Genomic DNA, 19,080 nt, shown 5'->3' with positions numbered 1-19,080 from the left:
CAACTTCTAAGATGAGTTGGCATGAAATCCGTCAATTGCTAAAAATAATTATGGGTTCGATATTTGTGTCCGTGACCACTTGAACCAAAACGTCAAAAGCTACTCTCTACTCGGGTTAATAGCAACTCTCCACGTGCTTCTCATCATCTTGTTCGGTATTACAGCACCTTCGCTAGCTCTGAGCACAAGGGCCGGTGATGTATTTTCTGCTGGATGTGTCGTGAAAAAGCATCAGTAATTTTCGTTTTAAATTATTTCTCAAACTTCCACAACACCAAGTTTTTTAAAATACCAAATTGTACACTGTGCGCTTCTGAATTTGAATCTGATTTATGTGAATAGCTATCCGCTGACGCTTAACCTTTCTAAAAAACAACTCCAAAAATAGACGTCGAGGAACGTAAGTGTGGAGAAATGGCTGGCTCGAAAAATAGAACTGAATGAAAATTAAATCAGCAAATGAATTGTTGAAACTTTCAGTTAGGTGGCTTTGTTGCACTATGAATGAACTGATTGAAATGAGTCCCAAGTGTCGAAATATCGTCAACCACCCGTCATCCAACATCACCCATTCAAACATTTATTATAAAAGATATCATGATACCGTTCGAAGTGGTAACGTTATTTATTGAAGGTTACACACAAAATAAATATGCCTATTTTCTCTCACAGGTGACAAAAAGAAACATTTGTATCAGCGTGAGTCGATACAAGTGGTAAAAAGTAACCAATAAAAGCAGTGACGGTCATTTGCGTTCTCCCTACCAAATTCAACAATACAGATAATTTAAAACGTGTTTCATCCATCTACTATATTTTGGCAGGCATGATTTGATTTCTAACACGCCAACTCGCCAGTATAGTGTTGGGATTTCGACGGGTTAACACACAAGTGCCACGACGAGATGGCGAATACGGGGATATTTGCGTTTCTGATCATTTGCTATGCTACGATGCAGTGTTCTTGTCAGTTATTCCAGTACAATAGTAAATATAGGCGCGAATTGATGAATCCACATTACTTAAGAAAAGTTCTTCATTTACAGTGTCGGAATACTGGCAGATGCCTCCTTTGTATCAGTACGATAATATGGATGTGTGTCTCAGGTCGAAATCCTCGGCAGCATTTTGTGTGGTGAAGACTCTGGTGAAGCCCGACAATCGTTCAGAGCTATGGGGAATCATACAAGTACGAGTATTTTCCATTATTGCGTTAGATTCAAGTGAAATTCCTGTGCAATTCGTTCCAGAGATACTCCAAATATGCTTTCCAGTATAATCACGCTCTCCTCACCAGAGGTGTGTGCTTGGAAGATTGCATGGCATTAACGAATTCGATGGATACGCACCAAAAAGAACTTTACTATCAGCGCAAGTTTGATATAAACTATAAGGTAAGCACTCCGAGCAAACGTATTCAATTTTGAAGCCAAATACTTAATTCAACCGATTGCTCCGAATGAAGCCAAACCAGTTGTTTGCAACGTGAACTTGAAACGGATTGGGTCTTTTCGCTGAGGAAAAATACGTAAATAAGTTCCGGTTTGAAAAAACAGGGCGCGAAAATGCCGCACGAACATTCACCGCGCGGGCATTGATCAGAGAACGGAATATCTGATGCTATAGATGAGTTACTAAGCATCGAAAAGGTGCCGGTAGCTACATGTGGTCAAAATACGAACCACTTTTGTTTTATGAAACATGATGTGGCCGAACGCAAGCAAAAGTACATTCAGTTCAGTTCTTTGTTTTAAACTGGCTTTAAACCTTTCAGTTCATTCGCCTCTGGAAGTACATGGTGTTGCATTGCGCATTTAAATATCGTGTATCAACGAAACTCTCGAACTCATGTATCTTCGCTTCATCTTACTACATAGTTGCATAATCAAGAATTAGCCTTCATAGAAGATGCTCTGTATACTCTATGTGATGTAATATTAGAATGGTTCTAGGTTTTTTCGAAAGTAAATGTCGATGATCGAAAACATTTTTTGAACAATACAAGGGTCATTCCAATTGAGCTGTCTTTTTTCCACAATTGAGATTGAACATGTTTATTTAACAAAAGCTGTTTATTTTATTGAGTTTCTGCTCGATATCCCATACACTGATTTGCACGCCCAGGTCAGGCGAATATTTTGAGTCGTTTGAAAAAATTTCCTTGAGATTGTCAACGGAAGCATCGTGGATGGCATTCACGCCCATACGAGTTTTTGTTTGCTAAAAGATGCATTTTTTCTAGTTTCTCTCATATGCATGTATACATTCACTTCCATAAATTTTTTTCTGTTTCCATAGAAGAACATCCGCGCGAAACGTTGCTGTGTTTTGGTTGTTTGTTTTTCCTGCTCAACCTTATGCGTGGCCAGCAATGGGGGTGTTTTTTCATTCTGTATGCTTCTTACAACCGCGCATCGCAGTTTTTTTGCTTAGGATTCATCGATTTTTATTACTATCGATGATTTGTCCTTAGCATTGAGGGTGTATGCTAGGACAGAGTCAAGATTTTGGGACGTTTCTTCGAGCTCCGATTGAATACCAGACGTATAGCACGGTTGGATTAGTCATTATTTGTATTTATTTAAAGTAAAAAAAAGATGTACCTCCAATGGGTCATACCGAGGCACCACTCAGTGTCGCAATAGATGTGTGACCTGTAATTGGACCTATCAACAAATACAACACAATGCGAAAAATAAGTTAAAACAGGTAAATCTAACTAGTAAAATGGTTGAAAACACTCCTGAAAATTAATCGTGTTGTTGAAACTTGCACAAAGGAGATTTACAGAAAGGCCCAATTAGAGAATCATATCAAAATATCCCATTATTCGTGTCGCATTACAAGTCTCTCCAATTAGCTAGATATCCAATTAGAAGCGAATCTCTTTTTCTAATTAAATGAAAATTCTTGAATCTCGGTCTGTGAGACCAATTAACTAGAAGTATAAGAACTAACTATCGGAAATATTGCCCCCAATTATGTAAATTGAATCGTAAGATCAGTTCGATCCCTATAACTATCACTATTATTTTGTAAAGCGATAGAATCTTATCGAATTGAGTTCTTTCTCGAAACTTTTTTTTTTCGTGAAACGTCTCCGAAATGTTTCATAAAGCAAAGCATCAGAAATGCAACAAGCTAACCAAACAGCTCGAAATATTATGCCGAAAGCTTTCACCGGACTGTATCTATAACAGTAAAATAAAGCTAGCAAGTAAAATTCTGTTCAACTAGAATTACATAATAGGGCCCAATATTTAATTTTATGAATTTTTAATTTCTCATTCATCACTGTTGTTTTATTCATGACTATGTTTCTTGGAAAAAATTATCCGCACAATTAATTCACATTACTTAAAATTTACTTTTAACCTTCCTATACTCGCAAATAAGTCTGACAAACCGAGCATGAGTGAGGTGACTGAATTAAATGACCATTAAAACTGAATGAATTGAAGGAAAAACAAAATGTTGAGTTTTTTCACTTAATTATATATATATTTTTTAATAAATACCAATAAAGCCTAAAAATAAACAATAGCAATATCACAGAGACGCGCACAGTCCAGAGTACACAAATTACGATTTTTCACGCGAGTATAGGAGTGCTAAAATTAAACTAACAGTACTTCATCGAAACTCGCATACGCAATCTTCAAAAGCGAAGTTTTTTTCGAAAATTCAGTTTTTTATTGATTTTCGAAACCTTATACCGGATGTTTCCAACATTTTCAATTGGTCATTTGATAAATTATTGAAGTTATTTCTTGTGACAATTCTTTACTTTATTACAAGTAGTCGAACAACTGGATGTGTTAATATTGAAGAATCAACGATCTGAAGGAGAATATAAAACCAAAACTTTAATGAAGAAATATCTAATTTGTTTTATTGAGGTTAGCATAAACACCTTACAAAATGATCACGGCAAAAGGTGGAGGAATAATATCCATTGCATTTGGAGATGACACTATTCTAGACCAGCTGGCGGGCGCCTAGGAATGCACACGCGGGCGACCGGTAGACCGCGGACTACCGTTTGGCTATCCCTGTTATACACGCTGTCCAACTTCTATAAGAACAGGTGATGATCTTGCTGATTTGTGTCATTGCAAACAAACAATGCTTCAATTTATATTCTAGTGTGTAGGTATTGGTGTGCACCCATTAGCCTCTCACATTATCATGCCGTGTGTTCGGGTTCGATTCCCGTTCTGGCCGGGGGATTTTTCGTCAAAGAAATTTCCTTCGACTTGCACTGTGGTCACGCGTATTCTAGAACTTGCCCCTAGGAATACATTCAAGGCGTGTTATTTGGCTTAAGAAATCTCAACTAAGTGTTAATAAATGACGCTAGTTATTGTATACGTTGAGACGGCAAAAGTTCCACAAGGAACGCCATTTTAGAAAAAGAAGTGTTGGTGACTGTATGGTTTTCAGTTTGTGTGCAAGCGCTGAGCGCTAATGAATGTTTTTGTATTTTTCAAGTGTCAAGATTCTATAAGACCAGTTACATTTACATTTAGTTACAAGGAGGAGAGAGCTCCAAGTAAATCGAAGCTCTCTGACCGGGATCAGCGGGAAATAGTTAGAACAGCCCCGAATACCTTAAAACCGTTTATGCAAATAAATCAATATTTGAGTTTAAATATTTCTCGGGTAAAAAGTCCACACATAAAGAGGGCTTAGAAGGCTGAGGCTCTAAATATTTCTCGGGTGACCATTCGTCAAGTTTTGGTAAAAAGTCCACACATAAAGTGGGCTTAGAAGGCTTAAGCTCTTAATCTTACATCATCTCACTTCGGAAGACATCTGAGTTTTGCCCAAGCTCACATGAACCGACTGTGGGGCATGGTCCTGATGAAAATCCGAAATTTAGATGGTCCTGATGGTTTCAACGGGTATTGGCGTGATTTACGGAAGGAGGAACAGTATTTTTCAACCAGGAATTCTGGTGGAAGCTTGTTCATGATTTGGGCGGGATTCTGTGCAACCGGAAAGCTCAAGATATCTTTCACATTATTCAAGGATTACATACGTGTTCTGGAATCCGCTCTCCTACCTTTTTCGCGTGTATATCGTCGCAAAAAAAAAATAACATTCCAGCAATACAATGCGACTATTCATACCAGCAAGGAAACTCAGCAATGGATTAAGGACCAAAAACCTTATTTTTTTAACTGGCCGGCTCGCTCCCCAGACTTTAATTCTATTGAAAACCTTAGGGGAATCTTTGTACGCAGAATTTACACTGAGAGAAAGCGGTACACCACGATTGAAAAGCTCAAGGTTGCAATTTCTGAAACACGGAAAAATATCGAAAAATCCGTTTGGCAGTTTTTCATTAATAATACTTATGAATTCTGAAATGGTCTTATAGAAACTGGACACCTGAAATTATCATATTTAAGTACAATAAATAAACAAACAACTCTTTTGAACGAAATTGACGTTAAATATACTTTATTCTAAGCATTCAACATGTAACAGTTGGCACAACTGTTATCGTCATGTAATGTTTTCAGATTATTTATTTACCTATTTATTATTTGTGCGCATATTTATTTAGTTGTGTTTATTTATGTTGGAATCTATTTATTTACAGTGTATGGATATGGATTTGGCTATATTTATTTATTTATATAGTTATTTATTTATTTAATTTATATAGATATATTTATACATTTATTTATTTGGTAGTATAATTAGTAGGTATTCGTAAAGTCACATTCAAATATTCAAGTTCAAATATTCACACTGAAACATTAACAGTGTACCTCCACTAAGTCACAACTGAAAGTAATCTAAAAGATACTGCAAAAAGTATACTTAAGAGCTTAGATTTCCAATCCCACCTCCCTGGAGCAGAGCGAAAGCTCCATCGCTAAAGTTGTTCGGCCAATGAGTGTCTGTTCGCGCAGCGCTTACTTTCGTGGCCTTGATTTGGGGCCGGGGAATGAGAAGGTCGTATTCAAGGGCGGGTTAGTTGAAGCAAGATGCACACAAGGAGATGCTTTGAGGAAATTGTCTTCGGCTGAGCTTGAGCTCTGAATTGCGAGATACCCTGCGGTTTATCTGAGGACTACAATGTTCTTCGATCATTTTACTCAGAACTGTCCGACAACGCGGAACCATTGTGCGTTTTGTTCGCGATCGTTAATTGTAAGTTTTTTTTTATAACGTGGAGTCTTTGTGATACTATATTCGAATCGTTTCAGTGTGAGCATTGTGTTTCGACTAATTTGATAAACGCTCGCTATTGTGACCGAGCTAAAAAGCAACGACAGGTACATAGATTAAATAATATAGGGATTGTTTCTAATTGTGAAATAATTGTAAAAACAGGGAAATTCCTTTTGGCGAAACCTGGTGATCCAAACCCATTGAAGAAGGCCGCGCCTTCAACTTCGCGCCTTCCAAGAATCCACTGGAGAAAACGAACCGGTGGAAAACCATATCCCGAAAGCAGAAGGAGTGGGCGAGGAAATTTGTGTCCTCACCGCACTCCCCAGGTACCCTGTTTTGTCCATGTGCACATGTGATGTCCCTTAGATTTAAGCAAAGATTCATGTACAAATAAATGTAAATGTTAAATCAGTAGTCCACTCAGAAAGTTCGTCGTCATTGTTAAGTTATGAGTAAAGGTCATATGTGAGCCTGTAATCTTTCAATTTATTATTCATGAAAGTTTCACGTTATCCGTGTATCGAGTAAATGTTCCTAGTATTCTTAGGTGAGCCTTTTGTTTCCCAGAGGGCCGTGTCAGTCTGGTGGAGTGTTGTTGAACATAGCCTGTGAAGAGAAAATCCTGTAGAGGTTTTCCGTCGATCTTAGAGTGATTCTCAGGTGTTTGATCATTTTCTTGGAGCTTCTTGCGGGTGTCTTCTGTCAGCCTTCGCTGACAGGAATTGATACAGCTCGATCATTCTTCGATCCTTATAAAAGGACACAATTTAGGCCTGCGTGTCAGGCCTCTAGCTGGGCAATCGATCACGGCGATTGGTCCTCAAAAGAGGTGGCGCTTAAGCCAATCGCTTAAAAGAGGATGGGTGGGGAAGCTAACTTCTTAGCCTTCTTCGAGCTGGCCGTAGGTTCCGGGTTGTCTTTGGAAACCCGGTCCGCTACTAACAATGTATGAATGTATCTTGTTGAAATTCTGGCTGTTTGTGTTGCAACGAAATATAATCAGGGTGATCTTATTGAAGTTGGACAGAGTGTATAATATGGTACTATATAACCTCTTTTCGACGGGACATACCATGTTCTCCGAAGGAAGAAAAACGACTACATCGTCGACATCAATGGTAAACCATCTCCGATCTTCATCGACCGACTGAAAGCAACTTTCCTTCAGACCGATGAACCGTCACTACCACCATTGAAGCCCGTACCATAACCTGAACAATATAAAACCAAATCACCTCGCCATGTAAAAATCCCTCGCCGCTACTGGCAAAACTAGGGGGAAGTATTGTGGAGACTATATGCATTGCACCCTAGATGATCACATCTCTCGTTAAGCCAGCGCTACATGATGCTACGAACACTCTCGAATGCTGGACGCTCGATGATTCGACGCATCGTGTAGTCGACTGATGAGCTACGAACCTCCAATGTCGAGTGTCGAATATTCGCGTTGGAAGATAATCCGTTCGTTGTGGATTACCTTCCAACGCGAGTGGCACGAATCAAAGGATTTTTGTCATTCGTTGATTCGACACTCGATGACATTCGATACACCGCTACACGATTCGTCCGAATATATCTTTGACAGGTTGGTTTGTTTACAAGTTTTAGATGAGGGAACTATGAAATTGATTCATAAAATTCAAAATATTCGGCAAAATATTGCAGTTTAATAATGTTGATTTCAAGCATTTTTAATTTACAGCCCGATATCAGTACAATTGCTACGGCAGCAATTTCAATACTCGCATCGTCATCAAGTTTCCTAACGTTTTTGATGGTAAATAAAAACAATAAACATTCGATCCAAATACTCGCCGATTGTTTAGACCGATTGCATTGAATCGAACATTCACTTCACCGAGTAGCAGCACATTCGTCACAACATTTGTCGATTCATCGAGTCAAATGTTTGAGTCCTACATTCGAGTAAAACGTTGGACGAATCGTGTAGCGCCCGCATTACAGGATCACACTGATCACACGATCGTACAATTCTTTTGAACAATGTCCCACATTTTCCATGATACACCCGTTCGCCGATCGGGCCTTGTAAATATATAGGGGAAATCAGGGCAAAACCGACACTGAGGGTAAATCGACACCTCCTGATTTTTTTCGGTTCGAAGCATTTTTTTGGAAATTTTCCGATGTCCCGACATCTTCAGCCAGGGTTTGTGTTACTGACTGTTACTGACTAACAGGAAAAATGTGTTCTTGCTTTTTGTAGTTGCCTTGTGTTTATATTTAGGAGCAAAACGACAGAGCTGGACTGATAAAACAGCCAAACCCCAAGTTGAGCAGGGCATGTCAACAAAAAATCTTGGCAGAACTCATGGTATCCCTTCGTTCAATGTTCATCGGTACATCTCCCGTGGATGCTCACCTAAGCTGGGATCAAAACTCTCGTGTGTACTCTGGACCAGGAGCAGGATCTTACCAATCACCTGCTTGATTTTGAGAACCGCCTGGATTTTGAATTGACCAGAAAAAAAACAACGTGAAACATCATTTCAATACGAAAAACATAAGTGCTGGTTGAGATTTCCAGATCGGAATCAGAACTATTCGTTTCGCCAACATCGACAGCGAGAGCTGAGGGGTTCAACAAGCCATCAGTGAACAGATTTTTCTTGCAGCTGAAATACATGAATTGTTTGCTTTTTTATCACTCAAAATCTGAGCAATCCAATTACATACCATTTGCAACAATCCCCCCACTCCCCTCCTAAAGCGTCCACATAGTATGTAGATATCCTCTAAATACTTTGAAATTATTGTAACAAGTTTACATTCGTTTCTTTAAATGTGTTGGTTGTTTCCGACAGGATGTTGATCTCACCCGCACTCCCATCTATTTCACCTAAAACTTTAATTTTTGTTCTCTATAAAAATTCGAGTTCTACTCAAAAAATATTCAACAGATACTTTAGAATGGTTCATGAACAGTTGAAGAGAAGTTCTATAGTGATTTGAAGTCGAAGAAACATGGCAGTTCTTGGAAATACGTGGAATTCGTTAGGGTGTCGATTTTACCCAGATTTTCCCTAATTAGTATTAAATTTACCACCGATCAGAACACATGTCATCCGTGTTTTATTCCCCTAGAGTGTTACTATCGAGAGGTCCCCAAACACTTATTCCGGTTCATGGTACACGGATTGGAATAACTGTACATAGCTAAATTTGAAAAAAATACATGAATTTATCGGTATGAATTACGGTTTGTTTCAAAAAGTTACAATTTCTATCGTGGCAAAATCCATATTTTATCAGAGAAAAAAACATCGGAAGGCACATTTTTTGAATGAGTAGTTTTATCCATCTATTCCAGATGAATATGAGTGTCTTTTTTTATCTGTAAATCTTCTTTTATTAATTTACAAAGACTACATTGTAGTAGACAACTTCTGTTAAAACAACTTCCAGCAATCATTACCCTCATACAATTTCAGTACATCGTCGACGACAGGTTGCTTCCGAATATAGATTCATATCGACAGCAGTTCGGAGATGATATCAACGTGTGTGAAAATTACAAACTTCAAACATCTTACAACTTGTCCGCATACTCGGAGATTGAGTATTGTTACACGAATGAAACGCTTTTCAGGAAAATAGGTTTGATGAAATACAGAAAGCCAGTCGCATAAAAACAGTATGAAACAACCATTAATTAATGGGTCGATTTCAGATTTCTTGGACGTCTTATTCTACGTTGTCGTGATTGCCCTTGTATTACTGGGAATATTCAGCTCGTATTATGATGCCAAAATAGCCAAAACGGGAGATGAATATTATTTCAAAAGACCCCTACACGATAAGAGTGAGTATCGTTCTTTCGAATTCGAATTTATATCATGGGGTACAATTCAACAGAATCCAACATCCTTACTGCCTTCTCGATCCGGAGGAACGTCGAGCGATTGACGATGGCACCCGAAGATAATCATTTGCAGCAAGATCTAGGTTTTTTGGATGCTCTGAGGACGCTCACAATGACGGTTGTAATGGTATCGCACATTTTTATTGGCGAACGAATGGTGGCGAAGAGTAATCCAGAAGCGGTTGAGATTGTAAGTCCTAATTTTAGTGAGTGAGCTGAGTATCAATTAACCAAATATTTAGGCAGATTCCAGTGCAGCAATGGAAATCATTGCAGCCATATGTCCATTCACGGTGAATGTCTTTTTCGCTATCAGTGGGCTCCTGTTAGCAGTTTTCTTCGTAAAACTGACTTTGAAAAAGCGATTCAATCTGAGCTATTTCTGGCTTGGATTGGTTAATCGTTACCTCCGAACGTTTCCAGTCTACGCGGTTGTTATGCTTTTTACCGTATCCGTCTATGATCGGTTGCTGTGGAGTCCTTCTGGATACAACTGGATGCCACTCTCGAGGTCACTTTGTCGAGCCAAGTGGTGGATAAACTTTCTTTTCATCAACAATTACTACCAACCGGAGGAAATATGTTTGATTCATACCTGGTATCTGGCAGCAGACTTCCAACTGTTCATGGTCGGTTTAATCGCTCTTATGGTCATATGGCGGTAATACAAGCGCTTGTAATTTGTGCAATGGATATCACGACAAAATAATTTTTACAACATTTAGATTTCCTCGAAGCTTGAAGTGGATCGTAGGAGCACTATTGGGGATGGGATTTATTTTCCCTGCTGTGAGGGTTTACATGTATTCGTTCAACGCTATGATGTTGATATCGAATAAGTATATTCGGAACTATGAACATATATAAATATGTATTCATCAACTCTCCATTTCAGAGGACATGCAAGACGCCTCTGGTATGAGGATAGGTACATCAACTTCTATCAAACAACCGACGCACACTGCGCAAGTTATTTTTCAGGATTGTTTGTAGGACTGTTGTACCACAAAGTTAGAGAAAACAGTCAAATTCTCACTAATTCAAAGGTAGGCTCGAGTCTGAAATCTTCAAGAAACAAAATACCCGGTCTACTTTCATTCATTTCACAGATTTTTACAGTCTTGCGGTACGCAAGTATCCCCCTACTGATCGCTTTCTTTCTACCGGCACCTGTGTTCCATCATTTGAACCTCCCCAAGCCCTCGCTTTCCATGGCGATCTATGCTGGTCTCCATCGGTGGGTGTTTGGCACCGGGGTAGCTGTTGTCTTTCTTCTCTACATGTTCGGAGATTCCGATTCGATTCTAGGGGCCCTGCGCAGTTCGAAGATTCTGCAGTCCACGTTTATCCGGGTTTGTGGTAGATTGAGTTTCAGCTTCTACCTAATTCATATGAGTATCCTGGAAGCGATCATGGCCAATCATCACGAGGCTGCACGAGTATCGGCTGGGATGACGGTAGGTCGAATGCGCGTTGCAACGTAAATCACTCTGACCTATTTTTCTCGTTATTTTCAGCTCTCGATATTTTGCTCAGCAACTTCACTCACAGCATTTGTCTCGTTTCTGGCATTCATTTTCATCGAGAAACCATGCGACGTTATATTTAAACAGTTGCTTTCTGGAGACAGCAGAGATAAGACAACGCAATCCGCCAATGGTGATAGTGGTAGAAATATCGGGAAAATAAATCTAGAACATATTTGTATTCTTCTAGGAACAAACGGTTTTACGACCATTCAAATCAACCTGAACCAACCGGATCTCACGCGTCAAACAAGGCTCTGATCGTTCCGTGCATTTGTAGTATATTTTCTACGCTAAGGAGTATGTATCATAGTGTTTCGATAAATTTGCAATAAAGGGGAAAAAACGAAAACAAATCAGTTTCAATGCGATGGTTGGTGTTGAACACACGACTCGTGGGATTGTCCGATTCAATTCTGGTTTCTAAGAATTCAGATTATTCCCAGCGGTAAGACTTCCATTGCATCACACACATAATAGAATTTGCATTTGATTGATCAGTAAGTTTTATCGTGAAATAGGAGACGCATCAGCGCCGTCGTTTTTATTTTTCTGAATAATGTAATACTGTTTTCTGAACACGAGTAAAAGTTCATGTAGATCTGACAACAGCTGTTCAAAGTTGATCAGCAAAAGGAAAAAAAGGTGATGCACGGTGATGATTTTTTTTTTTATTGTTGGTAGGTTGCATCAAAACAAATTAACGAACGATTGTTATAAATGTGGTGGTCAGTGCCGAAAATATTCACCTTCACGACATTCAAATACGGCGAATTTCAGTTTGCCTTGTATTGATAACCTACTGCTCAAGCGAGAGTCGATAAATATGGAACAACAATATCAATGAACACCAGTGGAATGAACAGCAAACATTAGCTTGCCATGAAGTTCATTTTTCATTTGCATCTTCATTTTGGTCATGATATGCGTAGCGTCGAAATTGAAGATCATTGCGTGTTAGTGAAAATCGAAGCATGAAATTCAACGTCAACCAATTGAGAGTAAAATCGATAACACAAAATTCTTGTTTTTGGCGACTTCGGCAATGGAATGTATAGTATAACTCTTGCTATGTTTTATTAATCTACTCCCGATTGGGCGAAAATGTCATACACCGCCAATTAGATGGGCAATGGGTGACAATAATAGACGAGCGGAAAACGAACATAATCTTGTCTTGATTTCCGGTTTGATGATACTGGCTCTAAATGACCAGCAATGATACAAAACCCCTACGGTATGGGTATTGGATAAAAGGGCTTCAACAGTCGAAGTCGAATATCGTATTCCGATGTAATTTTAGAAAATAAGATGATGGCTTCCGGTTCATTGGAAACATTGAGCGAAATGGTAGTAGTTAAAAATCATAGAGAGCGGAAACAGAAACGGAAACGGACCGTCCCTCTCATGCTAAAGGTAACGAGATGAATTCTCACCCTCGATATTCTTCCAAAAATGGAAGTAAAGTGTTGAAAGTCACTACAATACAGTATAAAAACTGAACGGAACGCTCAACGTCGTTCAACGCTAAACCTAACTCAGCCGCTCAACGCCGCACAACGGTCAACGTTCAACGAAAACTAATGTTGCCTTTTCCGGATTCCTGGTTCTTTCTTTTTTTTAATAAACATAAAATACGATTTCAATAAAAATTCACTGCAAGTGATGAAGATCAACTTAACGTTCGTGATAATCACCTGAAATTATTGACAGTAAAAAAAGTGCCTGAATGCAGGCTTTGCGAAATTCCCTCATACTGTTTTCGTTCATCATACCAGACAAAGTTCACGCGTCTTGACTCTTGTGCTATACTCATTATAACAAATATGGTGTTGAGTGTCAACAGAAGAGAATTCATCCGACACTGAGAAAAAGCTAATTCATTCATTCGTGAATAAATTTTGCTAATTTGTGGCACTGGTGGTGGTATAAGTATATAACAGAAAATAGTAGATAGGCTTTGGTCGATTGACCGAGAGAGAGCGCATCTTGTAAGATTATTGTAAGCAGTGCGCACAATTGGTACCACATTCGCTATCAGTAAAGGATAAACACATTCGAATGCGACTTTGTCATCAGATTTGGAAGCGTTTTAGAAAGAAGCAAAATGGTTTTGTGTTTTTTTTGGCTAAGACGGCCAAGAAGATGTTAGTATTAAGTTTTTGAGATAAAAAAGAAATTTCATATGTAGATTCCCTTCAAACTGTTGAAACAATATTCCTTAATTTATGGTAATTAAACATAATAATGTGCTAAAAGCTAGAAACTAATTAGAAAAGTAGCAGTTAGTAGTTATCACACCTCTTCTTCATTAGTCTATCGTGGTCAATATAAAATCGTGGGACATATGATGAAGTCGCTAATTGTGGATAATGGAAATCCAACATGCTCCACGATTTTATTTTAGTCTTATCAATGCCCTAGACTAATGAAGAAGAGGTGTGATAACTGCTAACTGCTACTTGCCTAATTATTTTCTAGCTTTTAGTACATTATTATGTTTTTTTTGTGAACTTTATATGTATTAGCTACTTCAACATAATTCCAACCAGTAGTTACTCATATAATGATTTCTGCGTATCCGAAATGATCAGAACTTTTCACTTCAGATGAACAAAGATTTTGCCGCTTGAGACACTTATGCGATTATTCAAATAATATGAGATATTTATGTAAACAGTAGTTCTGATACTTATGAACAATCTTTTTCATCACTTCAAAGTGTTACAATGGCTAAGTTCTGCTGTTATGATTTTTGTCCCACATTCCTATGCATTCAACGCACTGTGTGTTGTTTTGTATGGGTGACTACTTTGTTTGATACTGAGTACCGTTATCTATTGCTCATAAGAGCACCGTATTGATTCGTGAACAGGTTCACTATACATCAAGCTTTGTTTAGGAAAAGCATGAACTGGTACTTGGTTGAGTAAAATATAAGATAAGCATGGTTTCCTGCTGTGGTGGCTGAGAGCAGACAAACAACCACAAAGAGTTAATGAGGTTTTGAGAAAACATGTATTTCGCCATTTTGTAGTGGAGGCCATCTTGGATTTGTATTTTTCATAAATAACTGTGTTCTACTAGTGGAGCTCTTTCATTTGATACCTATATTGATGGGGTTTTGGAAAACCCATATGGTTGAGATTTTGATAAAATATGTGATCCGCCATCTTGGATTTTCAAGATCATAAAATACTTTGTTTTATAATGACTACAAAGATAAAGGTGTGTTCTTAATTTCAGATCAATCGGTCAACAGAAGGGGGGTCAAATTTCTATTAATATGGGTCAGCGCTGCAGACAAACATATTACAAACATACAAACATACAAACATACAAACATACAAACATACAAACATACAAACATACAAACATACAAACATACAAACATACAAACATACAAACATACAAACATACAAACATACAAACATACAAACATACAAACATACAAACATACAAACATACAAACATACAAACATACAAACATACAAACATACAAACATACAAACATACAAACATACAAACATACAAACATACAAACATACAAACATACAAACATACAAACATACAAACATACAAACATACAAACATACAAACATACAAACATACAAACATACAAACATACAAACATACAAACATACAAACATACAAACATACAAACATACAAACATACAAACATACAAACATACAAACATACAAACATACAAACATACAAACATACAAACATACAAACATACAAACATACAAACATACAAACATACAAACATACAAACATACAAACATACAAACATACAAACATACAAACATACAAACATACAAACATACAAACATACAAACATACAAACATACAAACATACAAACATACAAACATACAAACATACAAACATACAAACATACAAACATACAAACATACAAACATACAAACATACAAACATACAAACATACAAACATACAAACATACAAACATACAAACATACAAACATACAAACATACAAACATACAAACATACAAACATACAAACATACAAACATACAAACATACAAACATACAAACATACAAACATACAAACATACAAACATACAAACATACAAACATACAAACATACAAACATACAAACATACAAACATACAAACATACAAACATACAAACATACAAACATACAAACATACAAACATACAAACATACAAACATACAAACATACAAACATACAAACATACAAACATACAAACATACAAACATACAAACATACAAACATACAAACATACAAACATACAAACATACAAACATACAAACATACAAACATACAAACATACAAACATACAAACATACAAACATACAAACATACAAACATACAAACATACAAACATACAAACATACAAACATACAAACATACAAACATACAAACATACAAACATACAAACATACAAACATACAAACATACAAACATACAAACATACAAACATGTGGAAGGAAGTGGTATCCAATACATACGAAGGGTTCGTGATAGCCAAAATAAATGGAATCTTCGTATGTAGCTGCTATGCCCCCCCGAGATGGACAATAGAACAGTTTGATCTGATGCTATATAACCTAACAGAAGAGCTCATCGGACGGAGTCCCATAGGCATCGGTGGAGACTTCAACGCCTGGGCAGTGGAGTGGGGGAGCAGATTTACCAACGCGAGGGGTTTTAGTCTACTGGAAGCCCTGGCGAAGCTGAATGTGAGACTGGTCAACGAAGGCTACACCAGCACTTTCCATAGAAACGGTCGAGAATCAATCATCGATGTTACCTTCTGCAGTCCGATGTTGGCAGTAAATTGGAGAGTATGTGATGATTACACTCACAGCGACCATCAAGCAATCCGCTACACTGTGCGCTGTCAGAGTTCATCTAAAACAAGAAATATAAAAACAAAAGGTCGCAGGTGGAAGTCGAAGAAATTCGACAAGAATTTATTCATTGAAGCACTCCGAGAGGAGCGAACAGTCACCAGTCTTAGTGCCGGCGAACTAACAAATTTGGTAGTGAGAGCATGCGACGTTACCATGCCACGAAAACTAATACCGAAAGGCGAACGTCGCCCAGTTTATTGGTGGAACGAGACGATTAACTCCCTTCGGTCGAACTGTCTCCGAGCCAGGAGGAGGATGCAAAGGGCCAGAAATGCTATCGACAGAGTAGAGCGCAGGGAAGAACTCAAAACAGCAAAAGCCGCCCTTAAGCATGAAATAAGACGTAGTAAGATAAACTGCTTCAGAGAACTATGCCGCGATGCCGATGCGAACCCTTGGGGCAATGCATATAGGGTGGTGATGGCAAAGATTAAAGGTTCATCGACACCCAGTGAAAGCTGTCCGGTGCGGTTGAAGAATATTGTAGAAGGGCTCTTCCCGCAGCATGATCCAACGAGCTGGCCAGCAACACCATATAGTGAAAATGAAGAACACGTCGAGAGAGTGTCCACAGAAGAGCTGCTGGCGGCGGCAAAAGAACTGAAAGTGAATAAAGCACCTGGCCCCGACGGAATCCCAAATGTGGCCCTCAAAGCCGCGGTTGAAGCGTATCCAGATCTTTTCAGAGCAACGATGCAAAAGTGTCTGGATGAAGGATGCTTTCCAGATATTTGGAAGAAGCAGAAACTGGTACTGTTGCCGAAACCAGGAAAGCCGGAACCCTCTTCCTATAGGCCCATCTGTCTACTGGATACCCTCGGAAAACTGCTGGAGAAGATAATTCTGAACAGGTTGACGAAGTACACAGAAAGTGACAACGGACTCTCGAAGACGCAGTTCGGGTTCCGGAAATATAAATCCACGGTGGATGCTATCCTGTTAGTTGCCGAAGCAGCCAGAAAAGCCTTAAAACAGAATAGACGCGGCGATCGATACTGCGCTATAATAACGATTGACGTGAAAAATGCTTTCAACAGCGCCAGTTGGGAAGCTATTGCCGAAGCACTGCACCGAATGAAGGTACCGAATTATGTGTGCCAGATCCTCAAAAGCTACTTTCAAAACAGGGTTCTGACTTACGACACAGAGAAGGGACAGAAGGCATTGAATATAACAGCGGGTGTCCCTCAGGACTCCATCTTGGGTCCAACGCTGTGGAACGGGATGTACGATGGTGTGCTGAGGTTGAAGCTTCCTACAGGAGTGAAGATTACCGGCTTCGCCGATGATATTTCCCTGACGGTGACAGGCGAGACTCGTGAGGAAATCGAGATGCTGGCTACAGAGGCGATAAAGATAGTGGAAAATTGGATGAAAGAGGCTAAGTTGCAGATAGCACATCACAAAACCGAAATGGTGTTGGTCAGCAATCACAGAGTTGTAAAGCAAGCGAAGATCAATGTTGGGGCGCATACTATCGTCTCCAAACGTGAGCTGAAATACCTTGGGGTGATTATCGACGACCGATTAAATTTCAAGAGTCATGTTAAATACGCATGCACGAAAGCGGCCAAAGTCATCGCGGCGCTAGCTAGAGTTATGCCGAATAACGCGGGGCCTAGCAGTTGTAAGAGACGCCTCCTGGCCAGTGTAGCAACATCAATACTCCGATATGGCGGTCCAGTTTGGACAGCAGCGCTTGAATGCCAACAAAATCGCAAGCTGCTGACTAGAACATACCGAATAATGGCGATGAGAGTAGCGAGCGCTTATAGTCGAGTCTTCCGTGTTAATGTTGGAATATCTGTCTGTTTTTTTCTTCATGCGTTTATTATTGAAAATAGAACGTGTTATTAATTAATGGTTCCGGATTTTTGCTACCACTACAACTCTTACAACCTGCTTGAATTTGAGTTCAGTTCCTATAACAAACGGTTTTTGTAGGACCATTATTTGAAATTTTGAATTAGTTAAATTTACGGATTCCTAAACAGTCCCCTGTCCTCAAAGACCTACGTCAAGTTTCCGTCCGTACCTCTAGCCACAGACCTTTCTACTTTTTGCTTTAAAGCGCTTTTCTTAAAATATAGCTGAACATACTGAATCAAGGGTAACGGGTGAATTTTAGCCTCCAATGCAAAGGGTTTGCTCCGCATTGCTCCAGTTATAGCAACGCATGTCAGTCGTTGGAGATTGTTTAGCTTCTTAATAGCTATAGCCCAAAGTAGCTAAGTTTTGGGCTTACTGTTGACCTTCTGCCATCGATCATACCGTTTTCGCGAATTCGTGCATTATTTCCTGGTATTAGGTGGCATCAAAGCACAGCAAATTTCAAAGTAAAAGTCGTTCCATAACAATCGATTTCGGATTTTCTATTGCTGTTATGCGAAAATTGCTGTATAGCATTATTTGTGTATTGTTTTTTTGGGAATGATATTTTTTGGAGCGTATGGGATGTGATTCAGTTAAGAGATATTGAAAAACTTGATAAATTACTTCACGCACGATTAGAAATATTAGAAAAATAAGATTAAAACACTATATTTGAATTAATAGCCTCTGGTGTAATCCTACGTCACG

General features: G+C 38.7%; 1 protein-coding gene across 1 annotated transcript; it reads left to right on the top strand.

Moving 5' to 3' along the window:
• Positions 1–864: 864 nt before the first annotated feature.
• LOC129770857 (nose resistant to fluoxetine protein 6-like) lies at positions 865–11,936 on the top strand. Its single transcript, XM_055773995.1, has 12 exons — positions 865–987; positions 1,047–1,189; positions 1,251–1,394; positions 9,645–9,810; positions 9,884–10,015; positions 10,069–10,265; positions 10,318–10,736; positions 10,801–10,914; positions 10,971–11,121; positions 11,185–11,532; positions 11,593–11,734; positions 11,792–11,936. The coding sequence occupies exons 1-12, from the start codon at positions 906–908 to the stop codon at positions 11,860–11,862; spliced, it is 2,109 nt and encodes a 702-aa protein (XP_055629970.1). The 5' UTR covers positions 865–905; the 3' UTR covers positions 11,863–11,936.
• Positions 11,937–19,080: the final 7,144 nt, after the last annotated feature.

The sequence above is a fragment of the Toxorhynchites rutilus genome, chromosome 2 (assembly GCF_029784135.1).
Source record: "Toxorhynchites rutilus septentrionalis strain SRP chromosome 2, ASM2978413v1, whole genome shotgun sequence".
Classification (NCBI taxonomy): domain Eukaryota; kingdom Metazoa; phylum Arthropoda; class Insecta; order Diptera; family Culicidae; genus Toxorhynchites; species Toxorhynchites rutilus.
Note: the sequence above shows the minus strand (reverse complement) of the source record. Positions and strands in the feature narration are given on the sequence as shown.

Coding starts and splice junctions, on each gene's coding strand:
- LOC129770857 (XM_055773995.1), top strand. CDS start 906: ATGGCGAATACGGGGATATTTGCGTTTCTGATCATTTGCTATGCTACG. Junction 1,190..1,250: donor AGCTATGGGGAATCATACAA/GTACGAGTATTT, acceptor AATTCGTTCCAG/AGATACTCCAAATATGCTTT. Junction 9,811..9,883: donor AACGCTTTTCAGGAAAATAG/GTTTGATGAAAT, acceptor GGTCGATTTCAG/ATTTCTTGGACGTCTTATTC.